Here is a 15,617-nt window from a genome sequence, read left to right as displayed (position 1 = left end):
GACAAGCTGGCATGGATTTGTGGAAAGTTACACAAATTCAGTTACACAAGTTTTGCCTGGCCTTAAGTATCCCCATTTTATAAATAGATAAAGTGAGAGGGCTTAGGCAGCTTGCCCAGTATCAATTAGCGAGTCCCGAACGACTTTGTGAGATCTCCATCTCCTTCAGCCACCAGGCAACGCCGCCTGTACGGGAAATTGCAGGCACGACAAATGCCAGCAAAGGGCCTCTTGGGGCAGGTGTTAATCCCGTCTCGTTTTAAAACCTGTAGGGCCAACAACACAATACCTTCAACAGAAAAATCCCAGGCTTCCAGGAACACGCGCCCTTTTGGCGCGAGCACGCCAGCCTTCAGCAGACCCTCGTTTCTTCACTCAGTGACGGAGGAGTATTTGACAGTACCGTTCAACATCCCAGTGACTAAAATCAGAAAAGAAGGATTTGCTCTGCACCCAGTCTCAGTAGGACCCTAACATCACGCCTTGGCTGATGTGTGGTTCTCACCGAGTAAGCCTCCTGCACCTTGGCAGAGCTTACCTCTCCCATCCGTCTCAGGCTACCAAGAGCCCGTCACTTCATCTTACGATAATTTACAGGACCTGCACAGCTCAATAAACTCAAGAATATTAAACCTTCCTTACTGTGAGACGAAGCCTCCTGCTTTATGCTGCAGTACTGGAACCGATGCAGTTTATGTCGACAAGAATGTTTTTACCCATGCGAGCCTTTAGACTCCACGGAGCCAGTAAATGCCAGGGCACAGAGGTTTTACGTTCTGATTAAAAAAAATACAGTAATTGCCATGGAGAGGCTGGAACACAAAAGAATGCAGCTATCTCAATTTACATTGCAACCACCGCCAGCGCGGCCCAGAACAATGGTATCTGGGAAAGAAAGTCCAGCTCTTAAGAAGACAGATTAATTCAGTGAGCAAGGAAACACTCCAAGCTGAGAAAGCAATACGCTCGGAATCGTAACAGGCTCCAAAAAGTTGGTGCCAAGCCACAAGCCCAAACCAGTGTCCTTGGAAAAAAATGAAAAAAGAAGTGATTTAGGATAAGGGACCAGCTTCAGTTCAGGTCTGGGTGGGCAGCGGTATCTGCTAAAGGCAATTTTATGCCCTGGTTCAGTGGATGCACATTTTGAAAAGGAGAGTAGTTAAAAATAGTCATGAATAAAAATACCAAGTCCTAGGAGCCAGGGAGGAGCTTTAAGCTGGGTGTTTGTGCAGGCCATTAGAGGAATTTTTAGAACTCGGACTTTCAGCAAATGCCTCTGAACTCAGAGATTTCTCCTCCACCACATTACCTGCACCAGCCTTAACCTCCTGGCGCTGCTGAAGTGGCTTTCACAGCCAAAGTGCATCCCTCAACTCAGAATTACAAGCAGAACCGGAGAGAAGTCGGGCACACCTTCATCACGTTGCTTTTTCTGCTCAGCCTTAACAGCCTGTATTAGCAAAAGAGGCTTTTAGTTTTCAGGGAGCACAAACAGAATTGTATAATACTGCGGCAAGATTGCAGCCATGAATTGGGTACAGGGAAGGCTCCCAAGTGTGCCTTATGTGAATTAAATCACCGGCACGTTGTGGAGGTATAGTCCAGCAGGGGGGTTTCCTCCATCACGGGTCAAGCGGTTTTTATAAACCTTCCTAAAAGAAGCTCTTTTGTTTTCAAAGGATTTGAAGTTGAGGATTTGCATTCCTTACATTTGCATTTAGGATGCGCATTTCTTCAGAGACCCGAATTGTGTCAAGCAGCAGCAGGCACACAGGAACAGGAGGTTGCAAAGGCCAAACACTAACTGAGAACTTCTCACCGCTACTCTGGTAGCTTCGGGCAGCTTTGATACGGGAACAACAAAAGGGAAAGGATCCATTATAAAGCGCTGAAGTCATTTTTTCCTATTAAACTATTTGCATTTTTTATGTACAACAAACCAGCGCCTTCAAGGGAGGTGCCCCATTTACTCTTAACCTCAGGCTTCATTCCACAGCTGATCAATATTTTTCCCCCTCGTGGTGTAACTTTCCAGCGAAACTTAAACACATTTGTCCCATGGGAATGCAGTGATGTCATCCAGATGATAATTGAGGCAGCCAATTAGCAACCAAATTATTCATAAGACGCATTGATATTGTCAAAGGCAGATGCTTTGATCGTGTTGAAACAAAACTCATTTTATTTGGGCTGGCTTGCTTCCAGCATTTTTTTTCCTCCTCAAAAAAATCCACGAGAATCTTTGCTATTTCATCCTGGGTCAGGAGGAAAGGAAGCTTACGTGTTAGAAATTCCCACAGAAAAAATGTTCACGGTTTGTCCACGTCAGGCTCTTCTCTAGCGTTCAGTCATTCATTTATTTTTGTTTCTTTCAAGTCATCAGCTGCCTTCACAGAAATTAAAGCGCTTCCTGCCGCTGCTGTGAACTTGCTGACCTCGGTGGAGTTTAGTTTTTCTACTTTGTCGCAGGAAAGATTACAGAATTACTCCTCATGCATGTTTATGCAGAGCAAAAATTTGTAAAAGGGAACTTTGCACATCTTCCTGGGTTGCTTTCACAGAACATGCAGAGAGAAGGATTTCATCATTTAAGTGTTGCACATACAAGCCACCAGTAGACAGCTCGGTTCAGGGGAATATCTACAAATCCCAAATGAATTAAACCCTTTAAAAATTATTCAGCGGACAAAAATACATGAACAGGCACCTATCACCTTAATAAAAACTTTAATTAAAAGTCGAGCCCTGGCACCCTTGTGGAAGAGAAACACAAGAAGCTTTCTCCTGGGCTGGCTGAAACGCTGGAATAACAGTGCACTGCTCTAATGCAACAGCTATTTACAGCCTCTCCCAGCATATGATCTAGCATTCCGTACAATTACAAACCCTAAATGTTACATCTTGGCCCCATTATGGAAAAACCTTGTAGTGTTTTATTAGTATAAAGCATTTTGGAAGCCACACCCTACCTTCCATCGGCTGCCACATGGGATGAATTATTTACACTTCATTAGAGATGTAACAGCAAGCGTTATGAACCCTGGGAGACTTGCAAAGGGAAACAAAGCAGCTTCAGGTTTTAGACAGAAGCCCTGTATTTTAGGTGTTGGGTCTTTCCACAACAGCACTTGCTGCCTTCCGCAGAGGAAGAAGAGTTACCCTTAAAAAACTTTCCAGCGCAACGCAGCCTGCCTCGTAGCGGAAAATCCGCGCCCCTCGTACCAAGTCGCAGGTCCAGGCGCAGACACACCAGGGGGTTTCACACCTCTCAGCTCGACAAAACCTCTGTCCGCGGATCCAGCAGCTGAGCTGCTCGCGTGGCTGCTTCCAAGACGTTCATTTTGCCCCACCAGCCAAAGGATTTAATCATGCTGGCATCCATTATTCCAAAGAACAGTATTTTACGATATCAACATGCAAAACTCTACTTTTTTTTCATTCTATTTAAAAAAACAGCTGTGAGTCTTCTTGAAGCTAACATTTTCATGTAGGTTTCTCTTGCCCGTTAAACCATTTCTTCAGACACACGGCTATGCCCAAAGCTTTTTCAAAGCTATTAGGAAAAAGTTACCTGCAATTTGCACTGAGCCATCTTCTCCAAGAAGAATATTTCCTGCCTTCACGTCCCTGCGGAAAGACAAAGCAACAGTAAGTGGAACTCATTAAATCTTTCCTTCGCCCAACAAAAACGCAATACAACTTTGTTATTTCTCCTGTTTAACGTTGTGCTGCATTAGCACCTCTCGCTTCTAATCGCGCAGAAACAGGAGGCACTTAGCACCAGCTGTAACTGCAGCAGACATTAAGTGGTATCTGTGATATTTATAGCTAGGAGCATTTTAAGTGCTATGGATACAAAGAAACTGGAAAAAACTTACCAGAAAGTTCCCTAACACAAAAAAAAAATCCAACAAACCAAGAAGAGTGGTTTGCCCCAGGTTCTTAATTTAGCTATTTTTATGAAAGCAGCACCTAGGACTGGCCTTATACAAGGCAGTCCAGGCCAAGCGAAGCAGCTTTATACCTTTATCACTTGCCCGGCCTCTAACCTTGCACCCAAAGCACGCAGAGCCAGTGTGGACACATGTATTGCCACAAGAATGTGAGCAAAGCACCTGCCTGGGGAACAGATGCAGTAGCAAACTAACATTTCACCACACACCTCACATTAATCTGCATGGAAGAGAAGGAGGGAAAAAAAATGGAAAAAAAAAAAAAAAAGCACATTCTCCCCCCACCTCCTTCTGCAAATATTCCAAATGCTTGCACACAAGAAGGCAGAAGTTATTTTTCTCTCCTCCCTCGTGCACCATGAGAGCAGAACTGGCACGATGGGCTGGCCGATGCATCCCGGCCGGGCCCCGGAGGTCTCCTCCTTCCTGGCTTCTGAGGATGCCTGGGCTGCTGCCAGGGTAATTTTCAACACATCCTCTCCAACATTTGCGCCTGCTAGGTTCCTCCCAACATCCAGTGGAAGATATTGGCATGGCCAGAGTCCCCCCCAGCATGGAGCGGAACAAAAGGGAATAAAAATTCTCTCCATAAGGGCTAGTGAAGATGGTTTTAACAGCAAAGCAGCGCTGCGAGCAGACTCCAGTCTTCAAAGCAGCGTTTCAAGTCCTGCCAAACGCACACCTCCTGCTAGCAGTGACCATCCTAGGGGCCTAATCCGTGGCTGAGGCGCTAGTGTAAAAGTAGAGGAAAAATACTTGCTTTAATGATCAAGAAAATGTAGATAGAGACGCATGGAAACACGGAGGTTATATGGGGAGCCAGCCTCACGGAGCTGATTTAAAAGCAGAACGGGATTCAGAGCAGTAAGGAGCTATGAGAACGACATGGGAATAACCAAACCTAAAAGAAATCCCTGCAGGTCAGCTCGAGACCCGCCCATTTTCCACTGGCTGAACGCACGAACGTTGCATTAATGCACGAACGACGTGCATTAAGGGGTGAGCCGGGTTTCCTGCCAAGCAGCATTATTGTGTTCTCCTCCCACAGCTAAGAGTTTTGGCCATGGCAGACAAGCAGGCGGCAGCACAGCAGCACATCGAGACCCTCAGGTACTCGGAAAGGACCTGAAGGGACTAAATACAGCATTAAACATGCAGCTATGCTGTCCCCTGTAGCATCTGGTGGCCAACCCCGATACAGTCGGAGCTGTAGAGAGTTAATTTCCATTTTAATTGCGAGTTACAAACCTGACTGTCCTCTGCGCTCCCCCAACGCCTTCACGGTCTGTAACAGTGAGGGAATGGAAGGGCTCCCTGCCAGTATTTAGGCAGAAGATGCTTTGGGGATGCAGCCCCCCGAGCGTGCGGATCCTCCACGGAAGAGGGACGCCCAAATTCGCCGCTTCCTAGGCGAGGATCTGGCTGAGGCAGCGCACAACGCGCTTGGCACCAAAGCCGGCAGCCCTCCCCTCCCAGCGGCACTAAATCAGAGGGAGAAGAGGGCGTTCGGGAAGCTCTCCAGCCCTACTGGAAACGTTTACCCAGGCAGTCGGGTCTCCTGCAACAGCCAAGGTGCTCGAGGCCCTTTCAGAGCTGTGGGGCAGAGGAACGGCGGGCACTGGTGCTGCAGGGCGAAGTTATCGCTCCTCTTCCTGAAGATGGATGCGAAGTAGCACGGATTTGGTCTTCCAACCACACTGCAAAGCAGCCCAGGACACCGCGGAGCTGTGCAGGATGGCACAGCTTGTCAGAACATCCCCGCCTGCTCAAGCAGAGCTCGCTCAGTATGGAAGGAAACCTTTAAGCACAACTCCAGGATGAAGCCTCCACCCTTGCGCGCTTCGGAGCCCCAGGAAAACTCAGGCAGGTTTCAGTGACACAGCGACACCAGCCACAAAAGCGGCACACGTTCAACACCACCAGACTGTCCTACCCTAACAGAGCGAGCTGGGCAAGTTTGGGGTGTGAGAAGTAGTGAAACAATCCTTCAGACTGAATCCTGCTGAAACAAAAAAGGTCTCCAGTCCCTTAACCCTCTCGGATGCAGGGGCTTGTTTCCTTTTTAATTTCAGCTTGGATCACTTACAATTTAGATAGTTTCTCGTTGGAAACAAAAATCAATAAATATGGTGCTTCGAGATGATTCAAAAACTTAAAACAAGTGCTGTGATAAGAAATCTGCTAGGCCAACAAAAGCCACTGCCAAAATCCACACTGACGAACTAAACACCAGCTTGATGGGGCATTTCTTCCGGGTGAGCAACCCCCTAAACACACTCTTACTCACCCTAGAGTGGCACATTCCTCCCCTGAGCAACAAAACGGATTGGTGGCAAGCACCCTGGGGACACTGCTTGGGTTTTGGAGTTACTGTACCACAGGAGCAGCTCCCAGCCTCGCCGTTCCTCATCCCGGTGTACCAGCAGCAAGACGGCTGGCTGAGCACAAATCCCTTTATTTAGCTTACACTGGCATTACCTGCAGCAGCTACAAATTAGGCACCTTAAAACCATCCTTAAGACAAATTAATTAGATTTAAAGCAACGGGGCGGGGAGAGGGAATAGTGGTTTCCTGTTTCTTCTCTCCGGGAGATGCTCAGAAACTCGCCTGATGAATGGCGAGAAGTTTGTCACGCCAGGACACGGTTACTGCCAAGTCCAGGAGTTTGAAGGCACTTCCTACTAGCGTGGTAGTGACCCTGTCCTGGGCTGATAGGCTCGGAGTAAACCGCGTGCCTCTGGCATAATTACCGTACTGGAAGCAGCTTCAGGCTGCAGTATAAACACTAATTATATCACATTTTAGATGAAGTTACAGAAGGCTGGAGTAAATGCTTCCTTGTCAGCAGCTTAACAAGTGCCGCCATCATTCGGGACGTTCCCGCTCCATTGCTGTCGCCTTCCTCTCTTCCTAACGCCTCCAGGAGCCTTTCCCCAAAATCCTGATGATGTTTTTATTTACCTTGCACTTCACACCACACAGGGAAGAGGGGTTTGGATTCCCTCCAGCGCAAATCTGGATTCTCCACATCAGCCTTGCAAGGTTTCTCAGCGGGGCAGAAACACCTCCTCGTTTGCATTCTGAACTGGTTTGGCTTCCCAGCGCTACGGTTTCAGTTGCATCACATTAATACCTCCGGGCTGGGGCTGGGCCACAGGCATTAGATGCTATATAAACAAAATTGATCCCTGATCCAGCAAAATCGGCATCCAGCTACAAGAGACCTGGAAGGCAATGCGGTGATGCTCTCCAGTTGCAAGTGTAGCGCTTCCACGCAACCCTCATTTCATTTTTCAATAGGCAGGAGAAAAAATTAGGTTGGAAACCATATCCTAATGGGCTCGTTCCCACTACGAAAAGCCCACTCGAGTATTTCAAATCCTTAGTGATCAGCTCTGCCGTCAGCCCTTGGCACTGTCACGGTGTTGTCACTGCAGGGACAACACTAGGGTTAAAGCCAGACTTGCTGCTCCAAAATGGAGCATGACATTTCCAGCAGCCAGCTGCGAGCCTGCAGCCCCAGCGTACACAACACAACCCAGTACTACAGACTTCGAAGAAGTGGCGTTTGCCAGCAAAGCAATGAAGCATGTCAAGTTATTGCTTTTTGAATAGCCCTCTTAATATTGTTTGGAGATCAAAAAGGGTTCACTTGGCTTGTGCTCAGAAGTCTACTTCAAGAGCACCAACTGTGACAATTTAAGGCCGCTGAAAATGCAATGTGTGTAAGTGACCTGAGCAAAGCGTGGCATCCCAGGACTCCTGCAGCCCAGCACCAAGAAGAAAACTGCAAAGGGAGGAGGAAAATGTAGAAAAACCCTGTTTATCGCGCCTTATTGTGCCTTCTCTTCTAACCTGCTTGTATGTGCCTTTAGGATGCGGTGCTGGCTGTCAGCACGGCCGTGAGTCACCTGCCCATCAGATGCAATTTACACCAACTGCACCAATAAATTTTCATGGGCTGAACTCTGTAGCGCATAATTTGGCACGAAGGAGGAGCGGCTGGTCCTGCCAAGTTTCATTTAAAAAAAAAAAAAAAAGGCGCAAGACAGAAGAATTACTATTTTGTGTTAACGGTAATGAGCAACTCGGTATTTATTATGAATGCAACCGACGGCTGCAGTCAACGTTATTCCGAGTAATTTGCAAAACGCTTCCAGGACAGGCTCTCTACTTTGTTAAATACAAAGCAATTTGTGGCGTTATACACCAGACGAGCACCGTTCTCTCTCCACGATCAAACACCTTACTCGTTTCAATGCTGTTACCTATGTTACCTCTTCCCCTTGCCTTACAAGCCAGGATATAAACAGTTACAGAAGGCGCGTTATCACTCGAGACAGCGCTGCAAAATGGCAACAAGGCTTGGCACTGCCGAGGGCACAGCGGTATTTTTATGCTCCCAAAAGCCAGCGCGTTCAGCACCGCGCAGGAGACATTTGAGACAAGAGTATTAGAAGCGGTGGAAGTCAGAGCACTCCCATTCTCAGTCAGAAAAGCCACGCACACTAATATTTCCTTGCCCCAGAGGTGAGCCTGCAGTACTAAAATTCCAGGTGAGATGCAATTACTGACCCGCACAGTGCGGTACCGAGCTCCGCAGGGGTGGATTCGGGAAGATATCCCAAAGCCAGAGGTCTTCCAGCAGCACAGAGCGGGCAGAGAAGCGTCCTGCTCCTCCCTGCACCCACCTGCACCAGCGGGGAGGCCGAGAGCTCGAGTCGTTCCTGCTCATCTGGGCTCTGGGACATGCAACGGCAGCCAGGCTGCTAGGAACTACAGCAGGGACCAGCCCGGCGTTGCTCGGGATCGGGAAAGCACCGACGCTGCTCCCGCTCGCTTCTCTGAACTGCTGCTGGGCCAGGGGAAAGATCAGGGCTTCAAGGCAGGAGTTAAATGCTGGCCACATAGGGAAACCCACAATTTGAGTCTCATACACATTAGAAATATTTTTAAAGCCTCAAATTTGCATTGGTAAGAAGAGTTTTCCCCTCCAATGCTGCAGAAGTGGACCGCTGCTTGAAATCCAAGGTTTGGGGTCCAAGGAACCGTGACTCAGAAGCCTGATTCACTCGAGGTTAAGTCACTACTTCGGCTCAGACAAGGGAGAGCACAGCAAAGCAAGCTGCTGGAGATGTTACTGAAATTTGTGCTGTCATCTCGGAGAACTGAATAGCTCCAAGGACTTGCGAGATGCTGAGGCAGTAAAGAAAACGTTGAGCTAAGTCAGCACGAGGCTGACAAAGGCAGACAGCGTGGGGTGAAGAGTGCCACATCACTTACTGCCTCGCCGTGTCAAACACTCGCCGTTATCACAGCGTCTGCAACTCTCCTTTATCTCAAAGAATTATGTCCAGCTTACGCCTCTTGCTCCTGTGCCAACTTTGATGGTTTTCCTTCTCTTCCCACGTGTTTACAAGCCTAAAGAGAGGTGTGGTGCAGTGACAGATCCTGTCTGCCTCGGTCTTTGCCTCCCACTGCCGTGCCTGAAGCCCAGCATCAGCATTCAAACTCAACCACTCCTCAGTGCAGGGGCAGAAAACTAACCTTAAAAAGTGTTTCTGGACAGATCGGCTCCTTCAGACAGATAAAGGAATGGTGCAAGCACTACACCTTGCCCTGCCACCAAGTACTGAGATGATCTAATCACACAAACCTTCACAGCCCTGCTTCTTCCTCCCATGCAAGAGGAGGATGTTTCACAAGCTTGCCCCGGTGCACATCGCTGTTTAGCGGCATCACACAAGCGCGTGCACGCACCCGTCGGCTTCTGGCAAGGATGGCCCAGCAGCAAGGGCTGCCGACAGGGCTCAGCCCCTCAGCAGTCACTACAAGAGAAGTTCCAGCTATAACTTCGTACTTCACTTCTTAAGGTTTCCTTTATTCAGTCAAAACTTCAGTTTTTTTCCCCGTGTCCCCCCCCAAAGGAAAGGACCCCCCCACCCAGCAGGCTTTAAAACCAAGTCCTCCTGTCACCGAACGGCTGCTGAAATTGTACAGGGGATTTCTTCCACAAATTCATCTACTCAGCCCTTCCATTTCCTGAGCCGACTTCCTCTGGAAGGACGGCAGCGGGGATGAGGCACAAAGCTCCTTTAACAGCTGCTGCATGAAAATCAAGCTGGGGAGTCACAAGATCTGCCTCCCTCCCCTGGAGGCCCGGATATTTCTGGGAGGCCCTGCTTTAGGCACTGGTAGCGGAGGAAAACACTCAAGTGATAGCCTGGTCTTGTTTGAGCGTTTCATGGCACGTCACTGAACGTGTGAGTAGGTGGGGACGCTTTGTGTGGCAATGCCAGGGGTGCACAACACCGTGCTGTGGTAATGCTCTAACAAGTGGTCCTAAAGTGCACAGAAATGTTCGGGATTTCCCCCAAACTACCAGGCAGATTGCCCCAGTTTGTGACGGAGCAGGGAGGCGAAGAAAGAAGAAAGCCAGTGATCGATGTGTCTCCCTGCTTTCTCCCTGTCATGACAGAGATCATAGGATCACAGAATATCCCGAGTTGGAAGGGACCCACAAGGATCATCGAGTCCAACTCCTGGCACCACACGGGTCTACCCAAAAATTCAGACCACGTGACTAAGAGCACAGTCCCAGTGTTTCTTAACCTCCGACAGGCTTGGTGCTGTGACTACTTCCCTGGGGAGCCTGTCCCAGTGTGTGACAACCCTCTCAGTGAAGAACCTCTTCCTGATCTCCATCCCAAACCTCCCCTGTCACAGCTTGACCCCATTCCCTCGGGTCGTATTGCTGGTCACTAAAGAGAGTATATCGGTGCCTGCCCCTCCACTCCCCCTCGTGAGGAAGCTGCAGGCTGCCATGAGGCCTCCCCCTCAGCCTCCTCTTCTCCAGGCTGAACAGGTCCAGTGACCTCAGCCCGCTCCTCACACATCTTCCCCTCTAGGCCCTTCCCCATCTTTGCAGCCCTTCTCAGGACACTCTCCAACAGTTTCAGGTCCTTTTCATACTGAGGTGCCCAGAACTGCACACAGTGCTCGAGGTGAGGCCGCACCAGCGCAGAGCAGAGCGGGAAGATCAAAGTTCCCTCCAAGAAACACCATCACCTCAGATCGAATCAGGCTGAAGATTTTAACATAAGGCAGCTTAAAAAAGGTCTCGGTTTGCACAGGGCAACAAGCAGCCCCGCCGTGGAGAAGCAGGGTGTGTATCTACACACACACGAAGCCCAGCGCCATCCGGCTCTACAAGGCCACCACCCCGAGCTCCTGCTTGGCAGCATCGGTACGTGATGGAGAAGGGAGAAATTCGAGAAATTCGAGACGCCCAGGGCTGACAGGAGACTTGCCACTTTGACTTTCTGCTCCAAAACCCAGAATAAGACGATTTTAGGTCATGCCGGCATTCTAAGGGGAAAGATCTCCTTATTTCATCCCGCTTATTGCATAAAGTGGAGAAGGCAGTTAAAAATCGGGTGAGTTTCCATTGTAAAGTCACCTTTTAATAGGATCAGTCCTCTTGGCACTCCCAGTCTACCTCTGCGATGCTTTCCTCGCTTCCACAAAACGATGGATTTCTCTCCAGCAGTTCCCTGTTTGTTGTCCTAAATGTGTGGGGGTTTGTCTTGAATGCGTTTGAAAGCATTAAGCTTTATTTTTTGAAGTCTTATAAGGACTCTGCAAGATGGGACGTGATTTGATTCAGTAAATGTTTAAAGTTAAAATTTTATGAGGCTGCACCAGAAATTGGAGCGTGCTTAATGTTACCACACAAACTCGGTAAATTAAGTATTTCTTATGCTTTAGCATAAGACATGAATGAGAACACTGTAGTAGCCTGAATAAATGCTTAAGGCTTCTCCCCGTATGCAGCTTTTGGGATCTCTGAAGGCCAGGGAAGCTGCTGCATTACACAGGGGACAATGTTCAAAGCCAACTTTTTGAAGCATGCTACTCACTTGACACATGGATGAACATCAGTGATTTAAACAACTTCTCTACTGCTCGAGAGACGCTGCAGGAGCCCGTACCGGGTCACCTACTCCCAATAACCCACACCTGATAAAAGCAGAGACAGGAGACGTTGCAAACAGGGTGGCTGTGAGTAAACGGGAATGGCGTTGGGGTTCTGCAAAGGCAAAAGGTAAGCAAGTGTGATATTTTCACCTGATATAACTAACGCTGCAGACAGGAATGAAGATTACCACCCCTGAACCACGTCCAACCCAAACACTCCCGACAGCTCAGGAACCGCTGGAAACCACACTAGTTTAGTGTGCAGCTCGGGCAGGGATCACTGACCCAAACCTACAAGTGCTGCTGGACCTTTCAGAGCTCGCCCCGCTCTGTCTCCTGCTCCTTACCTTCCCGAAACCAGAGAACAACTCAAGCTGGAAGAGACTCACAAGGAGCATCAAGTCCAGCTCCTGAACTCTCTGCACATAACTTATCTTCATGGAACAAAGGGGACAGAAAACCTAAACTCTGTTTAACACAGCTCCTAACAGTTGTACTGAAAAGTTTGTGTGTTGGTGTTTTTTTTTAGACTAAATCAAAATGATTTTGACAGGGCATGCAGAGACAAAGCCCAGAGGCAGTACCTGGGTCTGGGGTGGGTGACACAGGGACATCGCAGCAGAACGGGGTCATGCAGCAAGTGCCCATCTTTTGGTGTCCCCGTGGAAGCAGGCACGGGCACCATCAAACCATGCAGGGCTGGGGCGCTGCCGCCAGCCTGGAGCCACAGCAGGGCCCTGCAGCCTCCCCTGCTTTCATCAGGAAATCCACGTTTACCCCAGGAACTCTGATCGCCGGTTTTTAGGCTTCAGGGCTGAGATAGTTTTCCTTGAAGCAGATAGAGGCAGTCTCCACGGGAGCTATTGTTTCTGGCCGTCTGCAGATTTGGGATTTACATCTGGTTCTCATTTTCTCGTTGCAACCACAGGGATTTTTTTCTTTTTTTTTTTTTTTAGACAATGAATTTCTGGATGATGCAGTGGAAGAAACAGCCACCAGGAGAGCACACTGGTTTGCCAAACCACCACAATACGCCCCAGTACGACTGCGGTGCACACAGCAGGGAGATTCAGTGGTCTTTGTGCTCTCAGCACTGCCCAGCAAGGTGTTTATTTGGGGGAGAAAAACACTGAGTACAATCCAGAGCAGCATTTCTTCTGCTTTCCCACCGAGGTGCCCAAAGGCACAAGAATAACATTTCCATTGCTCTGGCTACTCAACAGTTTATAAATTAAAGCTGCAAAACTTTTATTAACAACCACCTCTAAAAGTTACTTCTGTCCATCCTTTATTTTCAGGGAGAAGAGACCAAAGCACACTCCCCTGAATATAAAATTATTGCAAAATACCGGTCTGGAGTCCGAACCTTCATTCCCCTCCCTTTCCCCAGCACTTCTCTGCCTCGGGGGACACAATATTATTCCCATACCTCCGAGGTGCCAAGTTTCTGTAGGAGAAGACAGCCTCTGTGAATTGTATCAGGGCAATCCCCTTCCCACGGCTGAACAAGAGCTGGTTTCCAAATTACTGGTGTCCTGCCTTAAAAAAAAAATCAGCTTGGCAATTAGAGGCGAAATGCTCCACATCCCGTTATCCCCCAGCCTTTCCTTTCCAAATTTCACTGCCGAAACGCACTCCCTAACATAAGATTACAGCCCGGGTTGGAGGGGGACTGTGAAGTTTTCTTACGGCTTCGCTACAGAAACAAAGAGCTGCAGTACTTGAGTCGTCAAAATAATCCGAGGCACACTGAAATCCAGTTCTACCGCAGGATCTGCCAGCACAACGACCGGCGCATTAATCAGCTACGTGAAAATGGAGCTTGAATCCTGCAGGACGGTTGAGGTCTGCCAAAAAATATCCATCAGCTCCTTCGTCTTACATTAAACTCTCTCTCCTGGAGGAGCGTTCCTGCAAAACCCCATACACGCGCAGCCTGGCAGTGCAGATGGGTGGATGCTGACACACCAACGCTTTTTTTTTTTCAGGAACTCTCCCAATACAGGTAGGAGAAAAAAACAACGAGGTCTTGATCCCGTGCCAAAGCAGTCCTAAGCCAATACATCTGCCATAACGACGCATCAAGAATATTATTTCCAGGGTCTCTTCAAAGCTACATCCCAACAGCTGCCACAGCACCCTGCTGTCCCCGTGCTCACAAAACTGATTTAAAAGAATAAATAAATAAAAATAAAAAGCAGTTCCACACCGCAGCACAAACTGGTCTAACTTAGCATATCAAACAGGCTGTTGCACCTCTCTCCCCCCCCCCAGAAGTATAGCAGAGAAAAAATTAATAGCTGGATCACCGCCTTGCCAGTATTTTGAGTGCATGCAACCCTAAAGGACTTCCTCAGCTTTTTTGTTTTTACAGAAAAACAAGCATAACGTCCATTATGCTGCAAGAGGAGAACCTGACAATATACAACCATTCCAGCAATATATCATTGCACGTGGACTGAACTATTCAGTTACACAATGGCTAATCACGGGCAGAAGATAAGCTCAGAGATAAAAATAGGGAGAAAGACACGGAGGCCTTGCAGCAGTTAATCGGCGTGATATGTCTGTCAGCTGGCCATAAAGAGCAGCACTTGGAAAAGCTTTGAACTTCCATCCGACAAGCCCCTTGAACCAATAAAACCCCCCGGGGTTGCTTTTGCTTTTTTTATTTTCAAGTCATTCATTAAACCGCTGGGTACCTGCTGACCCCAAATACGCGGAGGAACCCGAGCCCGAGCGGGGAGAGGCTCGACGTGCCCTGCGTGTCACCTGCTGCAGGCACCCCGGCGAGATCTGCCTGGCACAGTGTCACAGGTCCCGGGGGACTTCACAAAACGTGCCCAAGCAGGGTCTGTCCTGCAGGACGGCTTCACACGAAGCTTTCAGAGTGGTTAACCCGTTAACAGGGTCACTGGGGTTTCAAACTGTCCTTGGGATCGCCGGGCGACACAAAATCACAATGGGGCTGTAGCAGCTGGCACAGGGACGGAGCTGCCAGCCCAGAGATAGGGGAGGCAGTGCTGATCTGAGGGGGTTATGGGGATCATTTGTACTTGTTACCTGGTTCACGAAAATAAAACCTATTCCGCTTTCTCCTCTGCCTTTTCCGTAAGGCCTCCTGCTGTTCCTTTCATCCCTTGCACGATGAAAGCAAAAAAAAATCGCTTTGGAGACGCGCGCTGAACGGCAGCTATTCGGGGCTCAGCCTCATTCCGGCTGTTAATTAGGAAAGTAAACAAAAAATTATAATTTAAGCTTTCACTACATATTTGGCTTTCTGATCTCCTCTAGAAAATACCGTCCAACTGCCCTCCCGTCCAAGGCAGGAGATTTACACTTCCACGCGAAGCCAGCTCCCCAGACCCTAATTGGAAGTGGCATTAAGTTCAAGACGAGCTTAGGCCGGGTAAGATTCAGCAGCAGCAGTTTCATTAAGCCGGTTTTCCACGTGTTCACTTAATTTACCCATTTAACATGATACAGAATTCAGAAGTATTGAGATCTCCACCATCAGATACATGTTTTCTGGCCTGACAGACGATTTAGAGCAGCAACAAGCTGTCCCCGCTTCAGGTCAACACTTGGGTCCAGACATTAAATATCCCGACACTAAATATCCCAGCCGAACTCTGTGCTTCGCTGGACTGCTGCTCGCTTTGGGTTTGTTGAGCCCTGCTTAAAGG

At 48.6% G+C, this 15,617-nt stretch overlaps 1 protein-coding gene across 1 annotated transcript in view; it reads right to left on the bottom strand.

Moving 5' to 3' along the window:
• OXSR1 (oxidative stress responsive kinase 1) overlaps positions 1-15,617 on the bottom strand; it is an 87,922-nt gene that overhangs the window by 31,395 nt on the left and 40,910 nt on the right. The window contains exon 5 of the mRNA XM_048062313.2: positions 3,572-3,627. Within this exon, the coding sequence (XP_047918270.1) occupies positions 3,572-3,627 (56 nt within the window). The remainder of the gene's footprint in view (positions 1-3,571; positions 3,628-15,617) is intronic.

Source organism: Anser cygnoides, chromosome 2 (assembly GCF_040182565.1).
Source record: "Anser cygnoides isolate HZ-2024a breed goose chromosome 2, Taihu_goose_T2T_genome, whole genome shotgun sequence".
In the NCBI taxonomy this organism is placed as follows: Eukaryota; Metazoa; Chordata; class Aves; order Anseriformes; family Anatidae; genus Anser; species Anser cygnoides.
Note: the sequence above shows the minus strand (reverse complement) of the source record. Positions and strands in the feature narration are given on the sequence as shown.